The sequence below is a fragment of the Amblyraja radiata genome, chromosome 11, assembly GCF_010909765.2.
Source record: "Amblyraja radiata isolate CabotCenter1 chromosome 11, sAmbRad1.1.pri, whole genome shotgun sequence".
NCBI classification, from domain to species: Eukaryota; Metazoa; Chordata; class Chondrichthyes; order Rajiformes; family Rajidae; genus Amblyraja; species Amblyraja radiata.
The window spans coordinates 41,385,720-41,413,101 of NC_045966.1; the positions used below are offsets into that span (position 1 = coordinate 41,385,720).

The 27,382-nt window shown below is 41.0% G+C and overlaps 1 protein-coding gene across 1 annotated transcript in view; it reads left to right on the forward strand.

Moving 5' to 3' along the window:
* Positions 1-1,201: 1,201 nt before the first annotated feature.
* The window catches only part of LOC116978584 (protocadherin beta-7-like), a 189,498-nt gene continuing 163,317 nt past the window's right edge, over positions 1,202-27,382 (forward strand). Inside the window, exon 1 of the mRNA XM_033029818.1 lies at positions 1,202-3,839. Coding sequence (XP_032885709.1) covers positions 1,404-3,839 — 2,436 coding nt within the window. The 5' untranslated portion in view covers positions 1,202-1,403. The remainder of the gene's footprint in view (positions 3,840-27,382) is intronic.

Consider the following 27,382-nt stretch of genomic DNA (forward strand, 5'->3'; position numbering starts at 1 on the left):
CTATATTGTACAAGCAGGAATACCTGTCATGATTTATCTACGCACACCTGCCAATTGGGCCGTGTTTTACTTTTCGATTTAAAAGTTCATTGCTCTTGTCTATTCTCTGAAATATTTTCTTGTCAATCTAGAAACTGACGTTTCCAATGTTCAATTGTTTCATGGCCCCCGTTTCAGGATATTGTCCTATTTTATGATGATGCCTATTGCGAGCGGAATTGTGCGTTAGGTTTCAAGTACAAAAGACAGGCGAGTGTTGTGCTAATTGAGTTATGTCAGCTGAGACAATCATAGCTTTTGCAAGGTCATTTATTTTCTGTAACATTGAATAGTAAGCGAGAAAAGGAAAATAAACTTTGAAGTCTTAGAAGACCTCTCCTTCAACTCTCCAGCTGATATTTTTCCTCAAGATTATCTTTCATAAATCTTCTTCATCAGGCACGTTAGAATTCCAGGCTGTGCTTGCCAAAGTTATACTTTTCTTATTTCATTGTACAAATGTGGCACATTTATAATTCGCCAATATTATTTCACTAGTCATACCTTTAAGTAGCTCATGAAGACTCTTGCTATAATAATGCAATTATTACCACACCCCTTGCAGTGACAAAGGATGCATCTCTTCCTAACCTCATAGTATCCATTTTAACGACAGCCCGTGTCTAATGTGTATAAATGATGACGGTCGACTGAATATCTGTCACAATAGATTGAATTATACAGATCTGGTAATTGTCTTTCTTAATGGTTTTGTTTGTCGTTTTTGTTGGACTTTCTGTACATGGAATGACAGGGAACTTTGTTGTGATTTGAGACTGGAAGAAAGTGTTCATTTTGTGGTCTAGTCTGAGAAAACAGGATATTATAAGTCAATACATGAAGAAATACAGGATGATTCATTTGATCTTTGAAGTTCAACTTTCTTTTTTAGACATTCCCGTTTTAAATGTTTGTAATGAATGATGTGTGACTCCATCGTCATGTTCCCAGTGTTGAGTTGGCACCATCGAAATAATCGTTAAGTTAGCTGGTTTTGGTGGCTCGGTATAAGCAGTAGCATAGGCGTAACTTTCACACTTTGCATAAGCTTTAATAAGCGTCAGTGTAATTATTGGCAAAGACTCTCTGTGTCGCTGTCTACCAATGAGGCGCTAAAATGCTGCTAGTTATCAAACCCCCTCCCCCAATACTACGCATAATGCAGAAACAGAGAGGAAAACAGACTCTCACTGTTTGTAATTGTACATCGGAACCGTCGTTTCTGGTGCTCTGATTATTGTGTACAAATGTAAAATTGGTCAGCGTTTTGCTTGGTTTATCCTAGACGTTAGTAACTGGGTTTTTTTGGGAAGTGTAAATTATTTTTACATCATTGCGAATGCAAGGACGAATTCGGACAGATAATGCAAGCGTTGTTTATAGTTTTCCTGCTTTATATCTGGAATATCGTCTATGGTCAGATCCGCTACGCTATTTATGAAGAATTGAAGCATGGTGCCTTTGTTGGGAACATTGCTCAAGATCTAGGACTGGACCTAGGAGAGCTGTCTAATCGCAGACTCCGCATTATGTCTGCAGTAAAGAAAAGGTATTTCGAGGTTAATTTAGAGAATGGCGTTTTGTTTGTGAATGAAGTGATAGACAGGGAACTTGCATGTGGGCAGAGTCTTACTTGTTTTATGAATCTGGAGGTTGTTGTGGAAAACCCATTGGAACTCTATCGTATTGAAGTGGAGATTCTCGACGTAAATGACAATTCTCCCAGTTTTCAGAACGCCGAGATCCGTTTGGAAGTCCTCGAGTCAGCGCCACCAAGAACTCGATTCCTTCTTCAGAGTGCTCACGATCCAGACCTGGGCGTCAATTCTGTCCGCATTTATTACCTCAGCCCGAATGAACATTTTGCATTAGAAGTGCAGCACAGTGGGGATGATAGCAAGTTTGTTCACTTGATGCTGGAGAAATACCTGGACAGAGAACAACAGGCAATTCATCGCTTACTTCTGACTGCCTTTGATGGAGGTACACCAGAACGAACTGGCACAGCCCAAGTCATCATTACTGTCCTCGATGTCAATGACAACTCTCCCGTGTTTGGCCAAACCTTCTATAAAACCAGTTTAATGGAAAATGTACCAATAGGCACCCCAGTTATCAAATTAAATGCCACCGATCTGGATGAAAGCACAAATGCAGTAATCGTGTACTCTCTCAGTGACCTTACACCCAGCCAAGTCCGTAAACTGTTCAGTATTAACCCCCAGACAGGTGAAATCACAGTGAAAGGAACGATAGACTTTGAGGAAGCCAAGACCTATGAAATTATAGTGGAAGCCAAGGATAAAGGACCATTTGCTCTCCCCGTTCACTGCACAATCTTGATAGATGTCAGTGATGTCAATGACAATGCCCCCGACATGATTCTGATGTCAGTATCCAATTCGGTGCCTGAGGATGTGCGTGTTGGGACTGTATTAGCTCTCATTAGTGTTACTGACCAAGATTCAGGGGACAATGGGCTAATCAGCTGCGTGATACATCCCAACCTATCGTTTGAACTCAAATCGACATTCAAAAATTCCTACACGGTAGTCATCAAAGACATTCTTGACAGGGAATCCACGCCTGAATACCAAATTGGGATCTCTTGCCGAGATTCTGGGTCACCAGCCTTATCCACCAGCAAAACTATTCACGTGGAAATAACTGACGTCAACGATAACCCCCCGCGTTTTGCAGATAGCATTTACACTGCATACGTAATGGAGAATAACGCCTTCGGAGCTTCCATCTGCTCGGTCTCTGCTTTCGACCCTGACTTGGGAGCAAATTCTCACCTGTCATATTCTATCATTGACAGCCAGATTCAAGGTTTTCCCATCACTTCATACGTCTCTATTAATTCGGAGAACGGGATCATCTTTTCGCAACGCTCTTTTGATTACGAGCAACTCAAAAAATTTCAGGTCCACGTTCAGGTGCTGGACGCTGGTTTACCACCGCTCGGCTCCAATCACACACTGAACGTAGTCATCCTGGATCAAAACGATAACCCTCCTGTAATCGTTTTCCCGCTAACAAAGAATGGCTCGGAAGTAACCATGCCGCGAATGGCAGATCGGGATTATTTGGTGGTCAAGGTGATTGCTGTAGATGCTGACTCTGGGCAAAATGCACGTTTGTTTTATGAACTCGTCCGCGCTACAGACCACAATCTCTTCACCATGAGGACTACTTCTGGAGAAGTGAGGACGACTCGTCAAATTGAGGACCGAGATGTCGCAACTCAGAGGATGGTTATAATGGTTAAAGACAGTGGCCATCCACCTTTATCGACCACCACCACCATCACCCTCTCAATAATAGACAGTGCCGAGGACATAATTCATCCCGTGACATTCAAACCCAGGCTTCCAGAGTATCCCTCTAGTGCAGCCCTTTATATAATAATATCATTAGGTGCTATCACATTAACTCTAATGCTCGCCTTGATTGCGCTTGTTTTTACAGTCTGCCGCAGTGCAAATGATGACGAGGACTGGTGTTGGTGTGTTGAACACAATGATGCAGATACCATATACCGAAATCCCAATCTTAATTTTCAAACAGTGCCAGACTCCAGTTTAATTAAAAATGTAATTGAAGTACGTGGATCTGGTTCCCTCGCTCAAACGTACTGCTATACCCTTCGGTCCGGGCAGGAATCAGTTCAAAGTGATTCCAAAATTCTTCCGCCCTCAAGTGGAACACCTGTTAGATATCACTCTGACGCTGCCAACAGTTGTTTTACAAACTGGAATTTCAAAGATCTGAATATGACAACAATTGTAGCCACAGAGGTAAGTGACGTGAACATAGACCTCACTTCCTTATTTATCTTTAACCATTTCCTGATTTATTTAATGAAATACTGGGAAATACATCATTTTCCACAATACAAGGCAAACAATGATTATTGGATATAATTGTTCTAGAGGTGAATATAATGTAGTTGTGTATATTACTTTCTTTTTCTGCACTTTGCTCGGTCTCAAAATGCAATTGATACTCAATAATTGTCAACAGTGTTTTATTGTCACATGCCCCAGCCACATACAGATAAAATCAATCAAACAAAAAATAATAGTGCAAAAAGACAAAACCAATGCCCCCCAGTCGATGTAGTTCAGATCTTATTTGGTGGTTGTAGTGTTTAATAGTCTAATGGCTGTAGGGAAGAAGCTACGACCAGGGTCCCTGGCACTGTGAGACAGTGGCTCTACTAGCTGTGCACTGCCCTGTCCAAGTAGTTGAATAACTTCATTTATATTTGCAGCTAAAATGTTTCCATTTAAGACAGTCAACTCAGCATTTATTTTTCACTAATTTGTTTGAATTGCTGCTGGTCACCTTTAAAATTAAATCCCGTGTTTTGGACAAAAACTCAGCAAGACAATGTTAGTACTGGTTGCTCATTGCTACTTGGTTAATCGGATTGCGATACAAAATTTTCATGGATCACACAGTGGGTCAATTGGGCTTGTGTGAATTGAGCTCTGAAGTCCCCATGCTCATTTTCCAGTATCAGCCAATTTAGATAACACGGATAAGCACAAATGTTGGAGCAACTCTGCTGGTCAGCCAGCAGATCTGGAGAATATTGTTGGTTACATTTCATGTTGGGACCCTTCTTGAGACTCATTGTCGTGGGATTGGAGCATGACACTGGAAACAAGAAAAAACAGGATAAATCAGGGCGGACTACAGATGACCTCAGGCAAGGAGGTTCCTTGATAGGCAGATTGTTAGCAAGGAATGTAGTGATCCCAAGAGGAATGCATCTTTGCTAACTATCGAACTGGTTAATGGTCTTTTAGTGGGGGAAGGGCGGGAAGAGGGATGGAGAGGAGAGTGAGGTGTTTGTAGAAGCTAACTAAATTTGGAGAATTCTACATTCATACCACTGGGTGTAAGCTCCCCAAGCAAAATATGAGGTATTGTACCTCCAATTTGCACGTGAGAATGTCAGTATGGGAATGGGAAGAGGAGTTAAAGTGGATAAGCTACCGGGAGATCCATTAGTCCTTGGCGGACCAAGGGTAAGTGTTCAGCAAAACAGTCTCCGAGTCTACGCTTTGTCTTGCCAATGTACAGGAGATAACATTCATGCGAATGTGATTGTGTTGTATTAAATCAAGCAATCATGATCACTGGAGGTGAAGAAGCAAGAATGCACAAAAAGATTAATTGCTCAGTGTAATTTAAATTAAATATGTGTTTAGAGGAGGATGGACTGCACAATTTTCAGGAACCACGAGGGATCAATAATAACTCAAACAAATTAATATTTCCAGGAGAAAATAATATTTAATCACAGCATATCTGATCAAGTACTTATTTATGAATAGAAAATGAAATAACATTTATCTCTTTATCGCAGTTTGCCCGTAAGAAAGCAATACATTTTTTTCAATTCACCATAGGATCATAAAGTCATATTGCTTGGATACTGGCCCTTTGGCTCAATTCATCCATTTTGGCCAAGATGCCCCATCTATGCCAGTCCCATTTACCTGCGTTTGGCTCATATCATGTGTAGGAACAAACTGCATATCCTGATTTATACCAAAGATAGACACAAAGTGCTGGAGTAACTTAGCGGGTCAGACAGCATCTCTGGAGAAAAAGAGTGGGTAGCATTAAGGGTCAGAACCCTTCCTCAGACTGAGGAAGGGTTTTGATCCAAAATGTGACCTATTCTTTTTCTCCAGAGATGCTGCCTAACCCGTTGAGTTACTCCAGCACTTTGTGTCTATCTTTGGTATAAATCAGGATATGCAGTTTGTTCCTACACATGATATGAGCCAAACGCAGGTAAATGGGACTGGCATAGATGGGGCATCTTGGCCAAAATGGATGAATTGAGCCAAAGGGCCAGTATCCAAGCAATATGACTTTATGATCCTATGTGTCTATCTTTGGCTCATACTAATTTTGATCAATCCTTCACTTCTGAGACATTGAAGAGAATGGTGCAATATATGTGTGCAATTATCAAGTAGTGCTATATTCAACTGCACACACCCCAGCCCATTGAATTTAATAAATATGAATCTGCAGGTGTTTTTACAATTTGCAGCCAGATCCATATCCTGACTAACAATAAATTAAAGTCAAAACATCATGATGCAGCAATCTTTCTTAAAGACATCAATTGTTGAGATGTGTTAAGGCTTCAATGATAAATAGAACATTATACATAGGTCACAGACAGCAGGAACTGCAGACACTGTTTTCCAAAAATACACAAAGTGCTGGAATAACTCTGCGAATCAGGCAGCGTCTCTGGAGAACATGGATAGGTTATGTTCCAGGACCCCTTTTTGTCCTGAAGAATGGGATTCAGACCAAAGAAGGGCTCTGACTTAAAATGTCACCTATCCATGTTCTTCAGAAATGCTGACTTACTCCAGCATTTTATGTATTTTTAAAATTATACACAGGTTGGCTTGTGGCAGACCACAACAAAGGATCTTACGACTATAACTATAATCATTCAATGAAATGAATGTAGACTGAAGGACCATCTTTGCAAACCCAGTGGTTACTTTTTCTTACCATTCAACTGATACTTGGATCTATTCCTTACTCTCCAAATTTATTTTCTTCCCTCTTACTTGCCTTGAACTCAATGTGTCAATAGACAATAGACAATAGGTGCAGGAGTAGGCCATTCGGCCCTTCGAGTCAGCACCGCCATTCACTGTGATCATAGCTGATCATCCACAATCAGTACCCCATTCCTGCCTTCTCCCCATATCCCTTGACTCCGCTACCTTTAAGAGCTCTATCTAACTCTCTCTTGAAAGCATCCGGAAAATCGGCCTCCACTGCCTTCTGGGGCAGAGAATTCCACAGATTCACAACTCACTGGGTGAAAAAGTTTTTCCTCATCTCCGTTCTAACTGGCCTACCCTTTATTCATAAACTGTGCCTCTGGTTCTGGACTCCCCCAACATTGGGAACATGTTTCCTGTCTAGCGTGTGCAATTCCGTAATAATCTTATATGTTTCAATAAGATCCCCTCTCATTCTAAATTCCAGTGTACACAAGCCCAGTCGCTCCATTCTTTCAACATATGACAGTTCTGCCATCCCGGGAATTAACCTCGTGAACCTACAATGTCCTTCCTCAAATTTGGAGACCAAAACTGCACACAATACTCCAGGTGTGGTCTCACCAGGGCCCTGTACAACTGCAGAAGTGCCTCTTTGCTCCTACACTCAACTCAACATGCCATTAGCTTTCTTCACTGCCTGTTGTATCAGCATGCTTACTTTCAGTGACTGATGTACAAGGACACCCAGATTTTGTTGTACTTCCCCTTTTCCTAACTTGACACCATTCAGATAATAATCTGCCTTCCTGTTAATTATAATTGACTCTAGCAACTTCCCCACCACTGATGTCAGGCTAACTGGTCTATAATTCCCTGTTTTCTCTCTCCCGCATTTCTTAAACAGTGGGTAATATTAGCTACCCTCCAATCCACAGGAACTGATCCTGAATCTCTAGAACATTTCACCCACGCACATAATTACCTAATAGTGACAGTGCACAAACTTCTTGAAATGTCTAGACAATATGTTAAAGATATACTAAAAGCAATATAAATCGACACTCAGAAATGGAACAGTGTATTAAGGCTATGCTGAGACTTAGTGATATTACATATTGTTATACATAGATCTACCATACTTGCCATGTAAGACTACTCAACATTGATCAATTTCAGAGATTCAGTAATTGGTATAGATTTAAGATGGATTGCTTATGATAGAACAATACCTATTTTATATTAATATGATCACAAGAAAAAACTTACCTAAGAACTACCTTACATATTAGAAGAACATAATAGTCTCCTCCAAGGAAAATAATGAGAAAAAGCTGATATGGATTTTGCAAATATTCCAATGCAAAAAGTAAAGATATGTCTAGAACGCAAAGTATTGTAGTAATTCAGCAGGTCAGGCAGCATCACTTGAGAATGTAGATCACCTTGGGTTGGGACCCTCATTCAGTGTGGGAGAGAAAGCTGGAAAAGAGGTGGGATGGGACAATGCCTGTCAAATGATAGCAATGAAATGTTAGCACAAAATTAATGAAAATTCATTCATTAGTACAATGAAACCAGAATGGAAAATAAAGGCATATTGGTAGTTGAAATGTGTAGGAAGGAACTACAGATGCTGGCTTACACTGATGATAGACACAAATTGTGGGAATAACTCAGCATGATCGGCAGTATCTCCAGGGAGAAGCAATGGGTAATGTTTCGGGTCGAGACCCTTACGTCTGAAGAAGGATCTCGAACCGAAACATCACTATTCCTTCTATCCAGAAATGCTGCCTGTCCTGCTGAGTTACTCCAGCATTTAGTGGGTAAAATAATTTTTAAATCGACAATATTTAAAAATTGACACGTAAAATTACAAATATTAATCATGCAGAAAGTAGCAGCAGCAAAGACTCCATCCACAAAACAAAATTAGCAGGTTGTGAACTCAGTAAGAACATTACTGAATCCTGGCTCAAACCCAAACAAATGAAGAAATTATTGGGAAACTATCTCAGGAAAAAATAATTGCTAACTTTAATATGCTACTTGTTCATTAAGAGCAAGTCATAGGCAGATTAGGACTATAATAGGTTAATGCTACTATGTCAGGAAATGGCAGATTTTTGCAGTCTTCTGGAACAGAATTTGTCCAGAATTTGGTAGACAATTTCACAAACACACATATAATATCTGCCATTTAAGGAATATGATCGGGAAGATCAAGGAAATAAATCAATGATAAATTAAACATATTGTTTATATTTTTCGTTTAGAGATACAGCATGGAAATGGGACCTTTGGCCCATTGAATTCACACTGACCATCAATCACCCGTACACTTTCATATCCTGCACACTAGGGGTAACATAGAGCCAATTAACCTACAAACCTGCATGTCTTTGGAACGTGGGAGGAAACCAGAACAACTGTAGAAAACCCACATGGTCACAGAGAGAATGTACAAACTCCACTCAGACAGCACCCATAGTCAGGAGTAAATCTGGGACTCTGGTGCTGTGAGGCAGCAACTTTCACACTGTGCCACTGTGTCACCGTGGTTTACTTGTGCAATTCTGAAGGAGGTTCAATATTTTGCAATCTAGGTGGTCTTTAATGGAGGCAAACATTTGGTCTGGGAGCCAATAACATCTTGGAGATTATCTTTGGATTTGAAAGCTGTAAGTGTTCTCCTAGACTGCTCTCCTTGCCCCTGTACTAAGATAGAATTAGCAAGAGGCCAATAAGCACCACAAGGTTTTCTGACAGTGTAACGGGTGAGACGGGAAAGCACTGTTAACAGAGAAATCCTCCACTATCCAGCTCATCTTCTTCTATTCTATTCTGTTCTATTCTATACATAACTAAAACTCTCATCTTGTTATCTTTCAGTTTGCGTTGTTTTTACATTTGCGCAAAAACGGTATAAGATAGCGCTGCGATTTTTCGCCATCTTACTCACCATTCTCCTATGCTGCAAGTGCAATAAGTTGTATTCCGATCGGTGGTATATTTTAAAAGTTATAAAGAAACTCAGCGGGTCATGCAGTAGGTGTGGATGGAAATGAGAGGCAGCGCTTCAGGTAGGATCCTTCTACTGACTCAAGTGGGGTCTGAAAAAGAGTTCCAACATGTAACAATGTCTTTTCATTCCCTCTAAAGATGCTGCCTGACCCACTGAGTTCCTCCAGGACTTTGTGTTTTACTGAGGAAGAAGAATGATTTTGCTCAAATAAATAGTTAAACATCAGAAAGAACAAAGTTGAAAATAAATATGTTTGGTTTGTTAATTCCATCTCTGTTCAGGAGTAATTAGAGATGGCAGCTACATCCCTAGCCCTGAATCAATATGTTTTAGAAAAAAAATGATATGCAGGATATAATGTAAGTAATAATGTGCTGGAGTAGACTAAAAAGTGGGTGGCACAGTGGCGCAGTGGTAGAGTTGCTGCCTCACAGACCCAGAGATCTGGGTTCGATCCTGAGTACAGGTGCTGTCTATATGGAGTTTGCACGCTCTTACTGTGATCACGTGAGTATTCACCAGCTGCTCTGGTTTCCTCAAACACTCCAAAGGCCAACAGGTTTGTTGGTTAATTGGCTTCGATAAAAATCATAAATTGACCCTAGTGTGTAGGATAGTGTTAGTGTACGAGGTGATCGCTGGCTAATGCACTTGGTTGGCTGAAGGCCCAGTGTCTGCGCTGAATCTCGAAAGTCTGAAGTATCATTGTGTTAAAAGGCCCATCATGGTGTTGGTGTCATCTGTCCACATGTATCTATCCAATGAGGTAATTAAGCTGAATGTGGTACTTAATTGAAGTAGAGGTAGTGCCGTGCTTGCTGCTGCCACCTGTGGCCACTGGCAGCCACATGATTTTGGTGCCCACTGCAGGTTCACAAATGGACAGGATGTAAGGTCTTTAAGGTATGCACAGTGCTACAATGGTTGAACTGCTGCCTTACAGCACCAGAGACCCAGGTTTGATCCTGATAGTCATAGTCATAGTCATACAGTTGGAAAACAGGCCTTTCGGCCCAATTTGCCCACACGGACTAACATGCCCCATCAAAGGACAAAGGACATTTATTGTCACATACACCAATTGGTGCAGTGAAATTTGAGTGACCATGTAGCACACAAATAAGATAAACAAAACACTATAGAATTTAACATAAAACATCCCCCACAGCAGAATCAACGTTTCCCACTGTGAGAGAAGGCAATAAAGGTTCAGTCCTCTTCATCTTGTTCACCCATGGTCAGTGCCTATTTGAGGCCTCCGCTATCGCCTCTACGGACGGCTCGATGTTTCAGGCTCTCTCGCCGGATGATGGTACTCCAGCGTCAGAAGAACACTCTCAGCGGCTTGGAGTTTCCAAATCGGCCGCTTCCTACCGGGGCTCCCGAAGTCCACAGGCCGAACTGGGCGGAGCTCCAACACTGGCGACCTCGGGATGGATAGAGAGAGATTTCCCTCACTTCAGGTCTTACTTTTTTGCATATCTTTCATTCATTGTTCTTTATCTCTCCACATTACCGTCTATATCTCTCATTTCCCTTATCCCTAACCAGTCTGAAGAAGGGTCTTGACCCGACACGACCCATATTCCTTCTCTCCAGAGACGCTGCCTGTCCCGCTGAGTTACTCCAGCTTTTATTTAACTAGGGATCATGTTCAGAGTGGACATTTTGAGGTCAGAGGTATTCTTTTGGTGTTATACTGTAATATTGTCAGAGAGTCTTAGAGCAGGGAAACAGGTCCTTCACCCAATTTCCCACAATAGCCAATATGCCCCATCTGCACTCATCCCACCTGCCTGCATTTAGCCCTTATCCCAACAAACTTGTCCTATCCGTGTACCTGCCTAAATGTTTCTTAAACGTTGCAATTGTACCTGCCTCAACTATCTCCTCTGGCAGCTCGTTCCATACTCCTTGTGTGAAAAAGTTACACCATAGGTTTCTATTAAATCTGACCCCACTGACCTTAAACGAATGTCCTCTGGTTCTCGGTCCCCCTACACTGGGCAAGAGACCGTTTACCCGATCTATTTCTCTCAGGACCTTTAATGGTTCAATGGATTCTTTATTGTCATTGTATACCAGGTACTGTGAAATACATTGTTTGCATACAGGTCAGCAAAACTATCAATGTACAGAAGTACAATTGTACCGGTCAGTACAGTATGCACAGAACAGCCGACTGAGTCCATATGCTATTTTACAGTCCCAACTGCAGCTGGCCACAAAGGCCGTTGCAGCATCGCCTCCATTTTGGTCGTCCTGTGATCCGATATTCCTCTCCTCGCCTGGCCCTCTTCAGCTCTTGTTCTCCGGGGGATGCCTCCCTTAGCCGACCTTGAGAGTGCCGAATGTAAGACCCCCCCAGTTCTTCTTAGCAGGCCTTTTGTTCAGAGACTGCCGCCATCTCCTCCCACTCCTTTTCCCATTCCTGATTCATGGGACAAGCAGGGGACAGGCTTGGTGGCCTTCCCTCTCTGTGCGAGCCGGGCCTGCGGTTGCAATGCATCCACGGCTCACCGGGCTGAGCCCCAGGCTGCGGCCCGGCTTTCAGCAGCCATCTCCATAGTCGCGGCCATACACTGCTTCCCATCGCCGGTCCGCTTGCCGGCCCTCGGTCCGACTCCGTCCTCTCTGGTCATGGGGCGGCAAACCCTCTGAGCTGTTTCTCGTTGCTGCGGCAGCAAGTCAGGCCTACACCTCTGGAAGATCACCCCTTATCTTCCTGTGCCCCAAGGAATAGAGTCCTAGCATGCTCAACTTCCCCAACATCAGGAACAATCTTCCTGTCCAACCCCTTAAGAATTTTGTACATTTCTATAAAATCCCCCCTCAATCTTCTAAATTCTAGCGAGTACAAGCAGAGTCTATCCAACACATATTCTGATGGGAAGAGGGATGCTGTTCCATAGTCTAGGAGCTCTATGGAACAAATATTTGCAGCTTCTTTACATTGCTGTCAGTTCAATGCCCTTATGCTTGCATTGGAGTGATATAAGTTTATAGAGCTCTCCAAATGCAATCATCAAAATCTTGCAATAACATCCCAATTTTATAATTCAGAAAATGTATAATATAGAAAAGATTACCAAATGCTTCCTTCCATAAACAGTGTGTATGCACGTGATGATACCACTAGGGATCTAAGGACATGCAATCAAAATTACCCTTGTTTATTTATACATCTTAACATTTTCCAATTTATTCAATGTTTGCTTGTCCTTTCTACATACAATTTCACACTTCCCCGGAATGAATGCCATTTTCGGCACTTCTAACTAGCCCATTGATATTTTCCTACAATCGCCTCAAGGATATAAAGTGTTGGATGGCCCAGAACTTCCTCCAACTAAACGAGAGTAAGTCTGAGGTCATCCTACTCGGCCCCTCGGACTTAATCAAAATGATAGCAGGCAGCCTTGGAAGACTTACCCCATTACTCAAACCTCACGTCAAAACCCTTGCCGTGATATTTGACTTCGCGTGGAAATTTGACAAACAAGTCAATGCCGTGGTAAAAGCTATCTTCTTCCAGCTTCAGAAGATAGCTAAAATAAATCAATTCCTCCAATTTGACGACCTCGAAAAGATCATTCACTCTTTTTATTTCCTCCCGCCTACATCAAAAATCTGCTTACCCACCATATCACTTCCAGGTCCCTCAGATCAGCCGACTTGGGGCTACTGACCATCCCGCGGTCTCGGCATAAGCTCAGGGGCGACCGCGCTTTTGTGGTTGCAGCTCCTAGAATATGGAACAGCATCCCTCTTCCCATCAGAACTGCCCCCTCCATTGACTCTTTTAGGTCTAGACTTAGAACTTATTTCTACTCCCAAGCCTTTCTTGAGGTCTTCTGAGGGAGCACTGTATGTATGTATCTATGTATGTTTTGTTGATCTGTGTTGATTTAAACACTTGCGGGTAACGATAGATCATCAGTTTACATGGAATAACCACATTGATAAGATTTGCAATAAGACAAAACAAAGAATCTGGTTTCTCCGCCGACTTAGATCTTTCGGAGCAAGTAGACAAATCCTTTTATTATTTGTTACCGCTGTGATAATGAGTGTTTTACAGTACTGTAACACTACATGGTACAAGAGTCTGTCTGCTACTTCAAAATCAAAACTGCTCCAACAATTAAAAATCTGCTCAAAGATTGTAGGTCAACCACTTAAGAAATTGTATGAATCATCCTACCATAAAAACATACTATGGATGGCCAACAACATTTCTTCTGACCCCAACCACATTCTGAACAGTGAGTACAATTTGTTACCATCAAACCGGAGATATAGAGTTCCAAAATTTAATAAGGTTAGATTGAAGCACTCGTTTATGCACCAGCCAATCCTTGAACTAAATACGGCGCTTCATCCCAGATGGGCCTTAAATGCTGTCTGATGGGCCTTAAATGCTGTCTGATGGGCCTTAAATGCTGTCTTCTGTTATTGTAATGTTATGTACAGATATTGTATAGAGAAGGTTCACCAGATTGATTCCTGGGATGTCAGGACTTTCATATGAAGAAAGACTGGATAGACTCGGTTTGTACTCGCTAGAATTTAGAAGATTGAGGGGGGATCTTATAGAAACTTACAAAATTCTTAAGGGGTTGGACAGGCTAGATGCAGGAAGATTGTTCCCGATGTTGGGGAAGTCCAGAACAAGGGGTCACAGTTTAAGGATAAGGGGGAAATCTTTTAGGACCGAGATGAGGAAAACATTTTTCACACAGAGAGTGGTGAATCTCTGGAATTCTCTGCCACCGAAGGTAGTTGAAGCCAGTTCATTGGCTATATTTAAGAGGGAGTTAGATGTGGCCCTTGTGGCTAAAGGGATCAGGGGGTATGGAGAGAAGGCAGGTACAGGATACTGAGCTGAATGATCAGCCATGATCATATTGAATGGTGGTGCAGGCTCGAAGGGCCGAATGGCCTACTCCTGCACCTATTTTCTATGTTTCTATGTTGAATGTATGTATTTTTTGGGTCCTGTCTTGATGTCTTAATGTTTGTCTTCTCTCGTCTCTTTTGTCTTTTCTGTGATGCTGTTTTGTGATGCAAAAACAAATTTCAGACTTGCTCTGAAAATAAAGTAATATCGTATCGTATCGTATTGTACCACTGTTTGTGCACGTTAGTACCTGCATCAGTGTAAAGCACTTTGGTCAATGTGAGTTGTTTTTAAATGTGCTATAGAAATAAAATTGACTTGACTAACCAACAAATAGCTAATTATTTTTGTTATTTAAAGTTTCTTACCGTGGCCCCTTACACTGCATTGCAAATCACCGATATTAAAAAAATTACTGCCACTGTGCCCTGTAGATTCTCAAAGGAAACGCAATGATACTCACCAACAAACACCCATATGATTTCTATCACTGACTGTGGTTATTTAACATTAATCAGTTGTCCATATGGATCCTGGTCAAGTGGATTTTAATATCAAACAGGCTATAGTAGACATGCAACCTTCATTGGCACTCCTAATTTAGGCTCTGCAAAATTCTAATGAGCAGGTCAGGCACAATCATCCCTTCACAAAGCTGAGCCAAATGTTTAGTCTAGTTTAGAGATACAGCATGGAAACAGTCCAAGACCACACCGACCAGTGATCATTCTGTACACCAAAGGGCCTATCCCACTTAGGCGATTTTTTCGGTGACAGCCGGAAAATAGGCTGTCGCCACCTATTCGCGGGGTGACATCTGTATTGTCGTGAGTTGTCTCCTCAAGTGTCGTAACTTTGTTATTGTCGCCGCTGGATTTTGAAATGTTCAAAACCTTTCGACGACAGTGGGCTTGACGTTGCCTGTCTTCTCCTGTCGTAGGTGCTGTCGTAGGTGCTGTCGTAGGTTGTTGTAGGTTGTCGCCAGGATGATGCCAGGTGACGTTGGTAGTCGCCGGGTGCTGACTTCGGTGAATTCCATTGTCGACTACCTACGTCAACCGGCGACAGTGACCGGCAACTGAATTGTCGTCAGTTGTCGCCGACAGGGTCGTTGCTTGTCGTAGCTTGCCGCAGGTGGACCTAGGTTGACTTTGGTTGTCATAGGTTGTCGCCTGTGTGGTGGTAGGTTGTCGTAGGTGTGGTCGTAGGTGGACGTCCTAAGTTGCGACGATTGGGTCGCCGGTTGTCTGTAGCCTGTTGTAGCTTGACGTCGACTAGGTGGTAGGTTGTCATAGACATTATCGTAGGGGGGGTCCAGTCACCGCTTTTTCAGTGACCTGCTATGACTGTGACTCTCGCCAGCAGTCGCCGAAAAAATCGCCTAAGTGGGACAGGCCCTTAACACTGCCCGGACAATTTAGTGGGACAATTTACAATTTAACACTAGGGACAATTTACAATTTTTTTACCAAAGCCAATTAATCTACAAATTTGTACATCTTTGGAGTGTGGGAGAAAAGTGGAACACCCAGGGAAAATCCACAGGGTCACAGGGAGAACGTACAAACTCTTTCCATACAGCACCCAAAGACAGGTTCGTATCCGGTTCTCTGTTGTTGTAAGTCTGCAACTCTACCACAACACCACCGTGCCGCCCCAAGTAATGTCTTTAATGCAGACTTGTGTTTACTGTAGTTAAAATGATAGGCCTAAAATTGCACTTCTTTCATCCATTAAAACAACAGCACAGTGTTATTAGCATTCCAGTTTTTTAGCAAAACTTCTAAAGACAGCGTATTATAAAAATGTGCAATACCTCCATTCTTTGTTACCCATCTCCTTGTAGCAGCATGGATAAATTTCTTCCACGTCTTGTTACTGTAATGCTGAATATCCTGATGTTTCATCTCTCAGTTTATTTATCCCATTCATTATTTTTCACCGAACCTCTTGCCATACAGATAAAAAAAATGCAATAAATACATACCTATATTTGCATCAAATATTCTATGTTGTAATGTAAAGGAAGAGGGTGATGAAGGTGCATAAGATATTTACACCAATCAATTAATAAAATTGAACAGGTGAAGAGTCTGAAGAAGGGTCCCGACTCATAATGCCACCTGTCCATTTACTCCACTGATGGAGCCTGACCCACTGTGTTTCTCTAACACTTTGTAATTTGCTCAAGATTCTAGCATCTACAGTTTCTTGTCTCTCCTGATAAAATACATGTTCAAAACACTAATGTAATGCAAGACTTTGGCTGAAAGAAGGTGAGAAGAACATATCCTCTTAATTATGACAGTCAATAGAAGATGTACATTTACCTGTCGCTTATCTGGTATTAAACCCATCTCTTCCCCTTCTCCTTTCACCCCCTCAACCTTTCCCCTGTGTCCCTCCTGGATTCCCACCCCTTCTCCTCTCCCCTTCTACCCACAGTTCTTCTCTAGCTTCGTAATTTGCAATTCTTCATTTATTTTGTCTCAGAGCTACTGTCTTCTCATCTCTGGCATTTGTCCAACCACCTGCCTATCAACACTCACCTCGCCTGTATTCACCTTTTATTTACCTCCTTTATTCTTCCCCCTCCTCTCTTGCAGCTTCATTCCCCCTCCCCCACCATAATAACTGAAGAAAACTCCTATCCCGAAATGTCACCTAAACATGTTCTCCAGAGATGTTGCCTGGCCTACTGAGTTGCGCCAGCACGTTTTGCCTTCTGTTTTAAACTAGCATCTGAAGTTCCTCATGTTTACAAGAAGGTATCAGTTAGTCATATGGGACCTTAGTGGGACCCTCATTTGGAGTAGATAATATAGTTTTATGCATCACTTCTCTGGAAAAAGGTAATGGTTTCACAAAGGATAGCACAAATTTACCTAAGGTAGACCAAAATGCTGGAGAAATTCAGCAGGTGAGGCAGCATCTATGGAGCGAAGGAAATAGGCAATGTTTCGGGTCGAAACCCTTTGTCTGAAGAAGGGTTTCGACCCGAAACGTAGCCTAATTCCTTCGCTCCATAGATGCTGTCTCACCAACTGAGTTTCTCCAGCATTTTTGTCTACGTTCGATTTTCCAGCATCTGCAGTTCATTCTTAAGCACACATTTACCTGGCTGCTTTTAATCGGCTTTCCACGTGAGTAGAAGATGTTAGCATGCTTTGGTTGAAATGTTTAAGATGTTAGATGGATCAATAGAGACACAATTACTATATAATAGGATTATATCTGATTCTCAGCCTTCCACCTCTTTACCAGCACTCTTTTTTTTTTTTTTTAATATTTTATTTTATTAGAAGTAAGTACAGTCATATGGCACCAAAGTGCCTAATATATATTTTCATAATACATTTTATGTACAACTTCTTTTTTTTTTTTGTTACACTGAAAAAAGATTAGAATAAGAAAAAGAAGTTAGATAGTAAAGGATAGAACGATGTGAAATATATAGTGTGTGAAAAAAGAAAACGAGTAAATGAAGAAAGTTGAGAGAGAGAATAGAGAAAAGAAAATAAAATAAAAAAGAAAAGGAGATCATTATTTATAATCTTGACCAACCCTCGTCCAGTCCTGAAACAGTTATTTTTTACAATTGTGTTGCACCATATGATTCCAAAAAAACGACTAATGGAGACCAACTCGTTATGAATTGGTCTGATTTATCCATTAGGACGAATCGCATTTCCTCAAGATGAGCTGTGTCCAACATACTTGCAATCCACATTTTAAGCGTTGGTATTGATGTACCCTTCCAAAATTTAAGAATTCATTTTTTTGCTATTATTAAACCATAGTTAAGGAATAGATTTTGAGATGTGTTCAATTTATTCCCATCTTCCATTACGCCAAATATAATCATTTCAGTATTAGGTTCCATTCTTGTCTTGAATAATTTTGTAAATATTTCAAAAATATCATTCCAAAATCTATAAAGCTTTATACAGGAAACTAAGGAGTGGGTTATAGTTGCCTTTTGGGCTAGACATTTATCACAAGTGGCGGATATATTTGGATAAAATTTGTTCAATCTTGTTTTTGAATAATATAATCTATGTACAATTTTAAATTGAATTAGATTATGTCTTACATTAATTGAACATTTGTGAATATATATCAGGTATTTTTCCCATTTAACCTTCGTAATTTTTATCATTAGTTCCCGTTCCCACTCTTCTCTAAGTACCTCTGTCGATGGTAGGTCTATATTTAGAATACTATTATATAAATATGATATTAATTTTTGTGAGTCAGCTTCAATATTCATTGCTTCTTCCAATAAGTCAGGAGTTACTTTTTGATATCCTTGTATATATTTTTTCACGAAATCGCAAATCTGAAGATATTTAAAATATTGGTTGTTTTTCAATTTAAATTTTATTGTAGTTGTTGGAATGATAGTAAGTTTCCCATTTCGTATATATCCCCGATCCTTCTAATTCAGAGACTTTCCCATTGGTTATATGTCTTATCAATAAGAGATGGTTTAAATAAAGGGTTATTCGCTATTGGCATTAACAGTGATAGATTTCTTAATTTTAAAGATAATTTTATTTGTTTCCAAATTCTTATTGTACCATATATAATTGGGTTCTTCTTATATATTGTGTTATTCAGTTTTTTTGGGGAGAAGAGGATCGTTCCTATATTACAAGGATGGCAATCCTCCTTCTCCATTTTTATCCATTCTGTCTGTTGGGTAGAACTATCCAACCAATAAATCATATTCTTAATATGCACTGCCCAGTAATAATACATAAAATTCGGAAGTGAAAGTCCCCGGACCTCTTTTGGTTTACATAAGTGTTTTTTTGTGATTCTATGTGATCTATAATCCCAAATATAATTAGTAATATTAGAGTCTAATTTAAAAAATATATATTTTGGTATATATACCGGTATAGATTGAAATAGGTATAGTAATTGTGGTAGGAAGATCATTTTTATTGCATTTATTCTACCTAATAATGATAAGGGAAGTGTTTTCCAAAATTTAATCAACGTATTAAGTTTATTTAATAAAGGCATGAAATTAGCATTGAATAATGCTTTATATTTTCTAGTAATCTGAATACCCAAATATTTAAATTTTTCTGTTGCGATTTTAAAGGGGAACTTCAGTAAGTGTGTAGGTTCTTGAGGTTTACCAGCACTCTAAAGGAGCTATACATATTTCAGAGCCATGTTATTTCCAAAAAGCATGCATTTTCTTTGCTTTTCATCTTCAGTCCATGCTCTATTGTGCAATTAAATCTGCTTCGGCCATGCTCTCAGGCAGCACAAAACAATTAATGTTACATTAAAAATAACATTTCATATCTATTTCAATTATTTTCAAGCATGTCTTTCGATTACAAAATGCCAGTGGAAACACTTCCTCTCATTCCCTCACAACCAAATCCTTTGCACCTTTCACATTTTCAATTTCCTTAAAAATAGAAGAAAATCGTTCAGCTTATTATGCCAGTCCCCCTTCCAATCATACCCTTATTTTCCCATGTACTTATGTGCCAATATGTTCCCCCGCCATCTACATGAGGGATAATTAACAGCAGTCAACTAGCCTACCTCCAAAACTACTTTGGGAAGTGGGAGAAAACTATACTACCTCGGGGAAACTCATGTGGCTATACGGAGAATGTGCAAACACCACTAAGAGGTCAACATTTAACCAGCGTCTATGAAGGTTTGACCTAGCAACTGTATCTGGAATATTTTATCCAGCTACGCTGCTGTGATGGCTATTCAGAAAGCATTTCATTGGGATATATCGCTGCATGGTTTGGGAACAGCTCCATCCAAAACTGCAATAAATTGCAGAGAATTGTGGACGCAGCCCAGACCATCACACAAACCAACCTCCTTTCCATTGACTTCATCTACACTTCATGCTGCCTCAGCAAGGCCGCCAGCATAATCAAGGACCAGTCTCACCCCAGACGCTCCTCCCCTCTCCCATCAGCCGAGAGGTACAGAAGTGTGGAAACATATACCTTCAGATTCTGGGATAGTTTCTTCCAAGTTGTCATCAGGCAATTGAACCATTCTAACAAGAGATCAGTCCTGAGCTACCATCTACCTCATTGGAGACCCTTGGACTATCTTTAATTGGACATTACTGGACTCTACCTTGCAATAAATGTTATTCCCTTTATCCTGTATCTGTGCACTGTGGAAGGCTCAATTGCAAACATGTAGTCTTTGCACTGACTGAGTAGCATGCAACAAAAAGCTTTTCACTGTACCTCGGTACACTTGACAGTAAACTAAACTAAATTAACCTAAACTAAATTTGAGGATCTTTTTAAAACTCCCACTAGCCTTATTCATTGTATGGCATCAAATTGCCCCATTCCTAGTGTCCCACCATAATTAACTTTCCTCATTCATGGTCCCATTTTGAAAATATGTCTTAATAATCTCCAAGATGTTGATATTCTCTCCAAGTGCGAGAGTTAAAATTGGCCAGAATTATGCTTACTGAATTTTCCTTTCTTATGGAGAGGGATATATAACATACAATAATGAAAAACGCTAAATCAACAGAGAGGTCCTGATCGGACACTTAAAAAAAAATTGTTTTAGTTTATTTTTAGATATACAGCATGCAAATAGCATGGAGTCCACTACGACCATTGATCAACAGTTGAAGTTGGTATCCCACTACGCACCATGGACAATTTACAGAAGCCAAATGGCCAAATATTGCCCAAAAGTCAATACAGAGAAATGTACGTAGTTGCATTTTGGGAAGTCTAACATGGGCAGGCTCTACCCAGTGAATATATAGAAACATAGAAAATAGGTGCAGGAGTAGGCCATTCGGCCCTTCGAGCCTGCACCGCCATTCAATATGATCATGGCTGATCATCCAACTCAGTATCCTGTACCTGCCTTCTCTCCATACCCCCTGATCCCTTTAGCCACAAGAGCCACATCTAACTCCCTCTTAAATATAGCCAATGAACTGGCCTCAACTACCTTCTGTGGCAGAGAATTCCAGAGATTCACCACTCTCTGTGTGAAAATGTTTTCCTCATCTCGGTCCTAAAAGATTTCCCCCTTATCCTTAAACTGTGACTCCTTGTTCTGGACTTCCCCCAACATCGGGAACAATCTTCCTGCATCTAGCCTGTCCAACCCGTTAAGAATTTTGTAAGTTTCTATAAGATCCCCCTTCAATCTTCTAAATTCTAGCGAGTACAAACCGAGTCTATCCAGTCTTTCTTCATATGAAAGTCCTGACATCCCAGGAATCAGTCTGGTGAACCTTCTCTGTACTCCCTCTATGGCAAGAATGTCCTTCCTCAGATTAGGAGACCAAAACTGTACGCAATACTCCAGGTCTACGAGTGCAGGTGCATTGTTCCTTGAAGGTGGAGTCACAGGTAGATAGGGTGGTCAGAAAGGTGTTTGGCACATTGGTCTTCATCAGTCAGAGTATTGAGTATAGAAGTTGGGAGGTAATGTTGCAGTTGTATCAGACGTCAAATTTAGAGTATTGTGTTCAGTTCTGGGCAACGTGTTATAGGAAAAATGGCGCTAAGTTTAAATGGGTACAGTTGAGACATACAAAGATGTTGCCAGGGCTAGAGGGTGTGAGCAAAAGGGAGAGGTCGAGTAGGCTGGGACTCTATTCCTTGGAGCGCAGGAGGATGAAGGGTGATCTTACTGAGGTATACAAAATCATGAGAGGAATAGATCGGGTAGATGCACAGAGTCTCTTGCCCAGAGCAGGTGAATTGAGGACAAGAGGACAGAGGTTTATGGTGAAAAGATTTAACAAGAATCTAAGCGGTAACTTTTTCACACAAAGGGTGGTGGGTGTATGGAACAAGCTGCCAGAGGAGGTAGTTGAGGCAGGGACCATCCTTACATTTAAGAAATAGTTAGACAGGTACAGGGATAAGACAGGTTTCTAGGGATATGGACCAAATGCAAGCAGGTGGGACTAGTGTAGCTGAGACATGTTGGCCGGCATGGGCAAGTTGTGCTGAAGGGCCTGTTTCCACACTGTATCACTCTCTGCTTCAATGACCTACAAACCCAAATAGTCTTTGGTATGTGGGAGGAATCTGGCACACGCGGAGGAAACCCATGTGGTCACAGGGAGACGTACAAAATCCACACAGACAGCACCCGTAGTCAGAATCAAACCCGACTCTGGTGCAGTGCGTCAGCAGCTCTACCACTGCACTGCCCTTTATTGCAGACAAAATTCTGATTTCTGCCTTGACTGGAATTTTTTTTTATCATTCAGCTAGACAACTGCCATCCACAATGGCCATGGATTGTTAATTAAAAATGGTAGATTAAGATCAGCAATTTTATGTGGGAAAAGTGTATGAGGTGATACAGATCAAAAATTGGAACATTGGTGTTGAGGTACAGATTAGTCATGGTCCAATTGAATGATGGAAAGGCGCAGGAAGAGTTCAATTTCTTTCTTCTAATTTTATTTTGCTCTTTTTGTGCAACTGAGCAGTCAGTTATGTCACTTGTGGCAGTAAGCAAGTGACTGCATCTGATTTCTGAAACATTGTAGGATTTGGCTTGGCTATCTTTGATGATCAAAAGATATGCACATAGCATTTTCTCAGAGGAAATTAAACTGATGGAATAAAATTGAAGACACAGAAGCTTCTGCATGGTCTGTGGAAACAGAATAGTTGATAATCTAACTGAGCCATTTTTCTTCCATGTCACATTATGCCTTTGCAATGACAAATTCTCCATGTTTTCCTTCAACTATTTTTTTCAACAAATGAAACTATCTCTTCATCTATAAAGATAGACACACAATGTAGGAGCAACTCAGCAGGTCAAGCAGCATCTCTGGAGAAAAAGGAATAGGTGACGTTTCGGGTCAAGACCCTTCTTCAGAAGGGTGATTAGGGTCTCGACCCGAAATACAACCTACTCCTTTTCTCCAGCGTTTTTCCATGGAAAACGTACCAACTCCAAATAGATGGCTCCCATAGTCAGGATCAAAGCCAAGTCTCTGGCGCTGCCACAAAAGTTAATTATCCTGTCAATAAGTGGTAAAAGACTCAATACGAAGCTGATAGATATGTGTAGAGATGATGACAGGATAAGGGGGGGGGGGGGGGGGGGGGGAGGTGGGGAGGGATTGGTGTGGAGATAACTAATTACATTTCTCTAAAAAAGGACACAAAGACACAAAGTGCTGGAGTAACTCAGCAAGTCAGTTAGCACCTCTGGAGAGCATAAATAGGGGATGTTTTGTGTCAGGCCCCTTCTCTCCTGGACCTATGACTGAAATGTGTTCTTATGTTTTGAAGTCAATAATGCTAAATCAGTTTTATTCCCCATTATACCTCACTCAGTACTGGGCGGCACAGTGGCACAGTGGTAGTGTTGCTGCCCAACAGCGCCAGAGACCCGGGTTCGATTCTGACTACGGCTGCTGTCTGTATGGAGTTTATACATTCTCCATCTGACCACATGGGTTTTCTCCAGGTGCTCCCATTTCCCACACTCCCACACTCTAAAAATGAACAGGTTTGCAGGTTAATTGGCTTCAGCAAAAAAATACTGTAAATTGTCTAAAGGATACTGCTGATGTACGGGGTGATCGCTGATCGGCGCTGAATCGATTGTCCGAAAGTTTCCATGCAGTATCTCTAAAGTATAAAGAACCACTATAGGCACTGTCATATAACCACTAAAGGGTATATCCTACAGGACTCCACCAGCTTGATAAAATAATGGTGCTGCCAATCCAATGTTGGTCCTGATCATTGAATCCTTCTACCCAAGCTGCATTGTGTGCTCCTGCTACATACAATGCTTCTGAAGGAGAAGCACTGGTTCATCAGGCGAAGGAAGGTGGTAGGTGATAATCAGGTGTAGGTAATCTTCTCCATATGTGACCTGATGCCAGAAAGCTCAAGGAGTCAATGATAAGATTTGGAGTCTATAAGAAAAATTCACGGAGATATTCCCTCATCCTGTTACCATTGTGCCCCATCTCACAAGCTGATGAGTAAGTGCTGGAAGATGCTTTCACATTGCCGTCAGGTATGATTCTATCAGTAGGATTGTGTCTGGTTGTCACATTAGTAGTCAGTGGGGGCCTTGTTGCATACGGATATTTGCAGTCAAGTTTTTTTTGTGTGTGAGGAATTTTAAATTTTAGGTGTACAAAAATATGAGAGGAATAGTTTGAGTAACCAATAATTCCCACTTAGACCAAAAGGTTTCGTGGGAGATATAAGGAACTGCAGATAGAGTATACACTAGAATTGTGAGCAAAAAGCAAAATTCTGGAGTAACGCAGCAGGCTACCTGACCCTCTGGGTTCTTTCAGTACTTTTGTCATTTTTGCTAAAATATGTAGTTCTTGGAATTGTTTACTTTGGAGAAACTGCATGGAAGCAACTGCAGGCCCTTTGGCCACCGATTCCAACATTGACCACACTATTTTTATGTTATCCCATTTTTTCATCCAATCCATAAACAATAGGGGCAATTTTATAGAAGACAATTAGCGTACAAACCTAAAATTTTTGATGCAGGAGGAAAGTGCAGCACCCAGAGGGAATCCACATGGTCCACGCAGACAGCACCCATGGTCAGGTTCGAACATGGGGCTCAAGGAACTGCAGATGCTGGTTTACAAAAAAAGACACAAAATAATGGAGTAACTCAACAGGTCAGGCTGCATCTCTGGAGAATGTGGAAAGGTGATGTTTTGTCAGGATCTGGACCCAGTCTGAAGAAGGGTTCCGACCTGAAATGCCACCCATCCATGTTCTCCAGGTATGCTGCCTGACCCAATGAGTTACTCTTGCAGTTTGTGCCTTTCCAAGAAAGGAGGCAATTGGAAACTCAGTGCTTACCTGGGGCCCGACTGGAAGGATTTTGCAAAATGATCACCCCCTCCATTTTTGGTTTTTCAAACGGACTTAAGACTACAATGCAATATACTAAATTGGCAGAAGTACAAATTAATCACTCCTTCTCCTGAAAATACTCAGTAGAAAATGCATATTTGGACAATGAAACAGTCAACAGCAAAGATACTAGAGCGGAGTAGTGTGGGTTATTGAATTGCCACAGAATTTGAACATTTCAGTGATGTATGCCAAACAAATTCAGGAGAATGAAAAGCGGGTGTGGTGCAATGAATCATTGAGAATGTTTGTGATAAGAGTGTAAAACAGGAGTAATTACATGACAATAGTAGAATGCAGTAAGAAGAATAGATGATAATGGATAAGGGAAGAAACAAAAGAAGGACATATAGCTGGTTTACAAAAAAAGACACAAAATAATGGAGTAACTCAACAGGTCAGGCTGCATCTCTGGAGCATGTGGAAAGGTGATGTTTTGTCAGGATCTGGACCCAGTCTGAAGAAGGGTTCCGACCTGAAATGCCATAATGCCATATATGCCATAGGACATATAGCAGATTGAATAGAAGGAATAAGCAGGATCTTTTCACCTGTTTTTATCAAATAGCACAAGGCAGCGTTGAAGTAAACCATAATTAGACCAATAACCCCCTTCCACACAGTGTGAGAGCACTACCTTGTCATCAATTCTATCACTAGTATAATTTTGAGAGTATATTCTGTGGCTACTATTTAAAATAAATCCAAGATAATATTTTTGAACTCAAATTGTTGCACTCCATTCTGGATCTGCAGGGCAGTAAAACGTCTACTCAAATTTTGAGCAAAACACAAAGTGCTGGAGGAACTCAGTGAGTCTCGAAGCATCTAGGAAGGTAATGGGTAAATTAACTTTTGGGTTGGAACCCTTCTTCAGACTCAAATAACCCTCCTTCAGTTTCTTCCTTCAGACACTTCAATATGAGGTTGAAAGAGGGATCAGGAATCAGATAGACAACTAAAATCATAGAAGCAAAGGTTTTGTGCTTTGTTGCAAAGTTTATGAATTATAAAGTTTATGAAAGCAAACCAGTCATTTAATCTGCATTGTTTCTAAAAGGACAAGACAGAAGACATCAGTTTAAGGTAAAACGGGGAAAGATTTAGTAGGAACCTGAGAGGCAAATTTATTTTACACAACGGGTGGTAGGTATATGGAACGAGCTGCCAGAGGAGGTAGTTGAGGCATTGTGCAGGTACATGGATAGGATAGGTTTGGAGGTTTGGACCAAAAACAGGCAGATAGGAATAGCATTTGGTCAGTGTGGGCTAGTTGGCCCGAAGGACTTGTGTGTTGGACTGTATGTTGTATTACTCTATAAAAACTCCCCATAATTCTTAGAATCCCTGTCCCATAACAGCTCAGAGTGGTGACAGAGCACATGGACCATGATTGAGAATGAGACCCAGCGATCCACCTACCCCATCAGTCACCATCTTCTTCATCTGTGGGAGAGTCTGCAGATTCCACACTGGCTTCTTATCCACCTCAGAGCCTGATCAAAGTTACCCACACTTCTGAGTGGCTGCCAGAGAAGGAAGATTTGGTCTCCCAAATCATTGCAGTAAACTAAAGTGAAGGAATAAAAATATTGCAGATTTACCTCAAAATACTGTTTGTGGATCGGCACTGTGGAAGGAAAGTAAAAACTGTGGAAATGCAGTTGGTGCATTTCCTTTTGCTTGCAGCTGCTGTGGAGTAGTTTTATTGTGAGAGGAAATGATTTAGAGATACATTAGGATATCAAGAATGGAATAGACACATTGAATGGAAGACCAAGGCAGAAAAGATCACAGATAAACTATTGACTATGATGGTGAAAGGAAATGAAGTGGATGACACGGGGAATTTTATTATAAATAAAAAAACTGCATTTATTGAAATCTGGAACATAATGAGATATTACTGGAAACAGCATCTGTGGAAACTGAGTCAGCA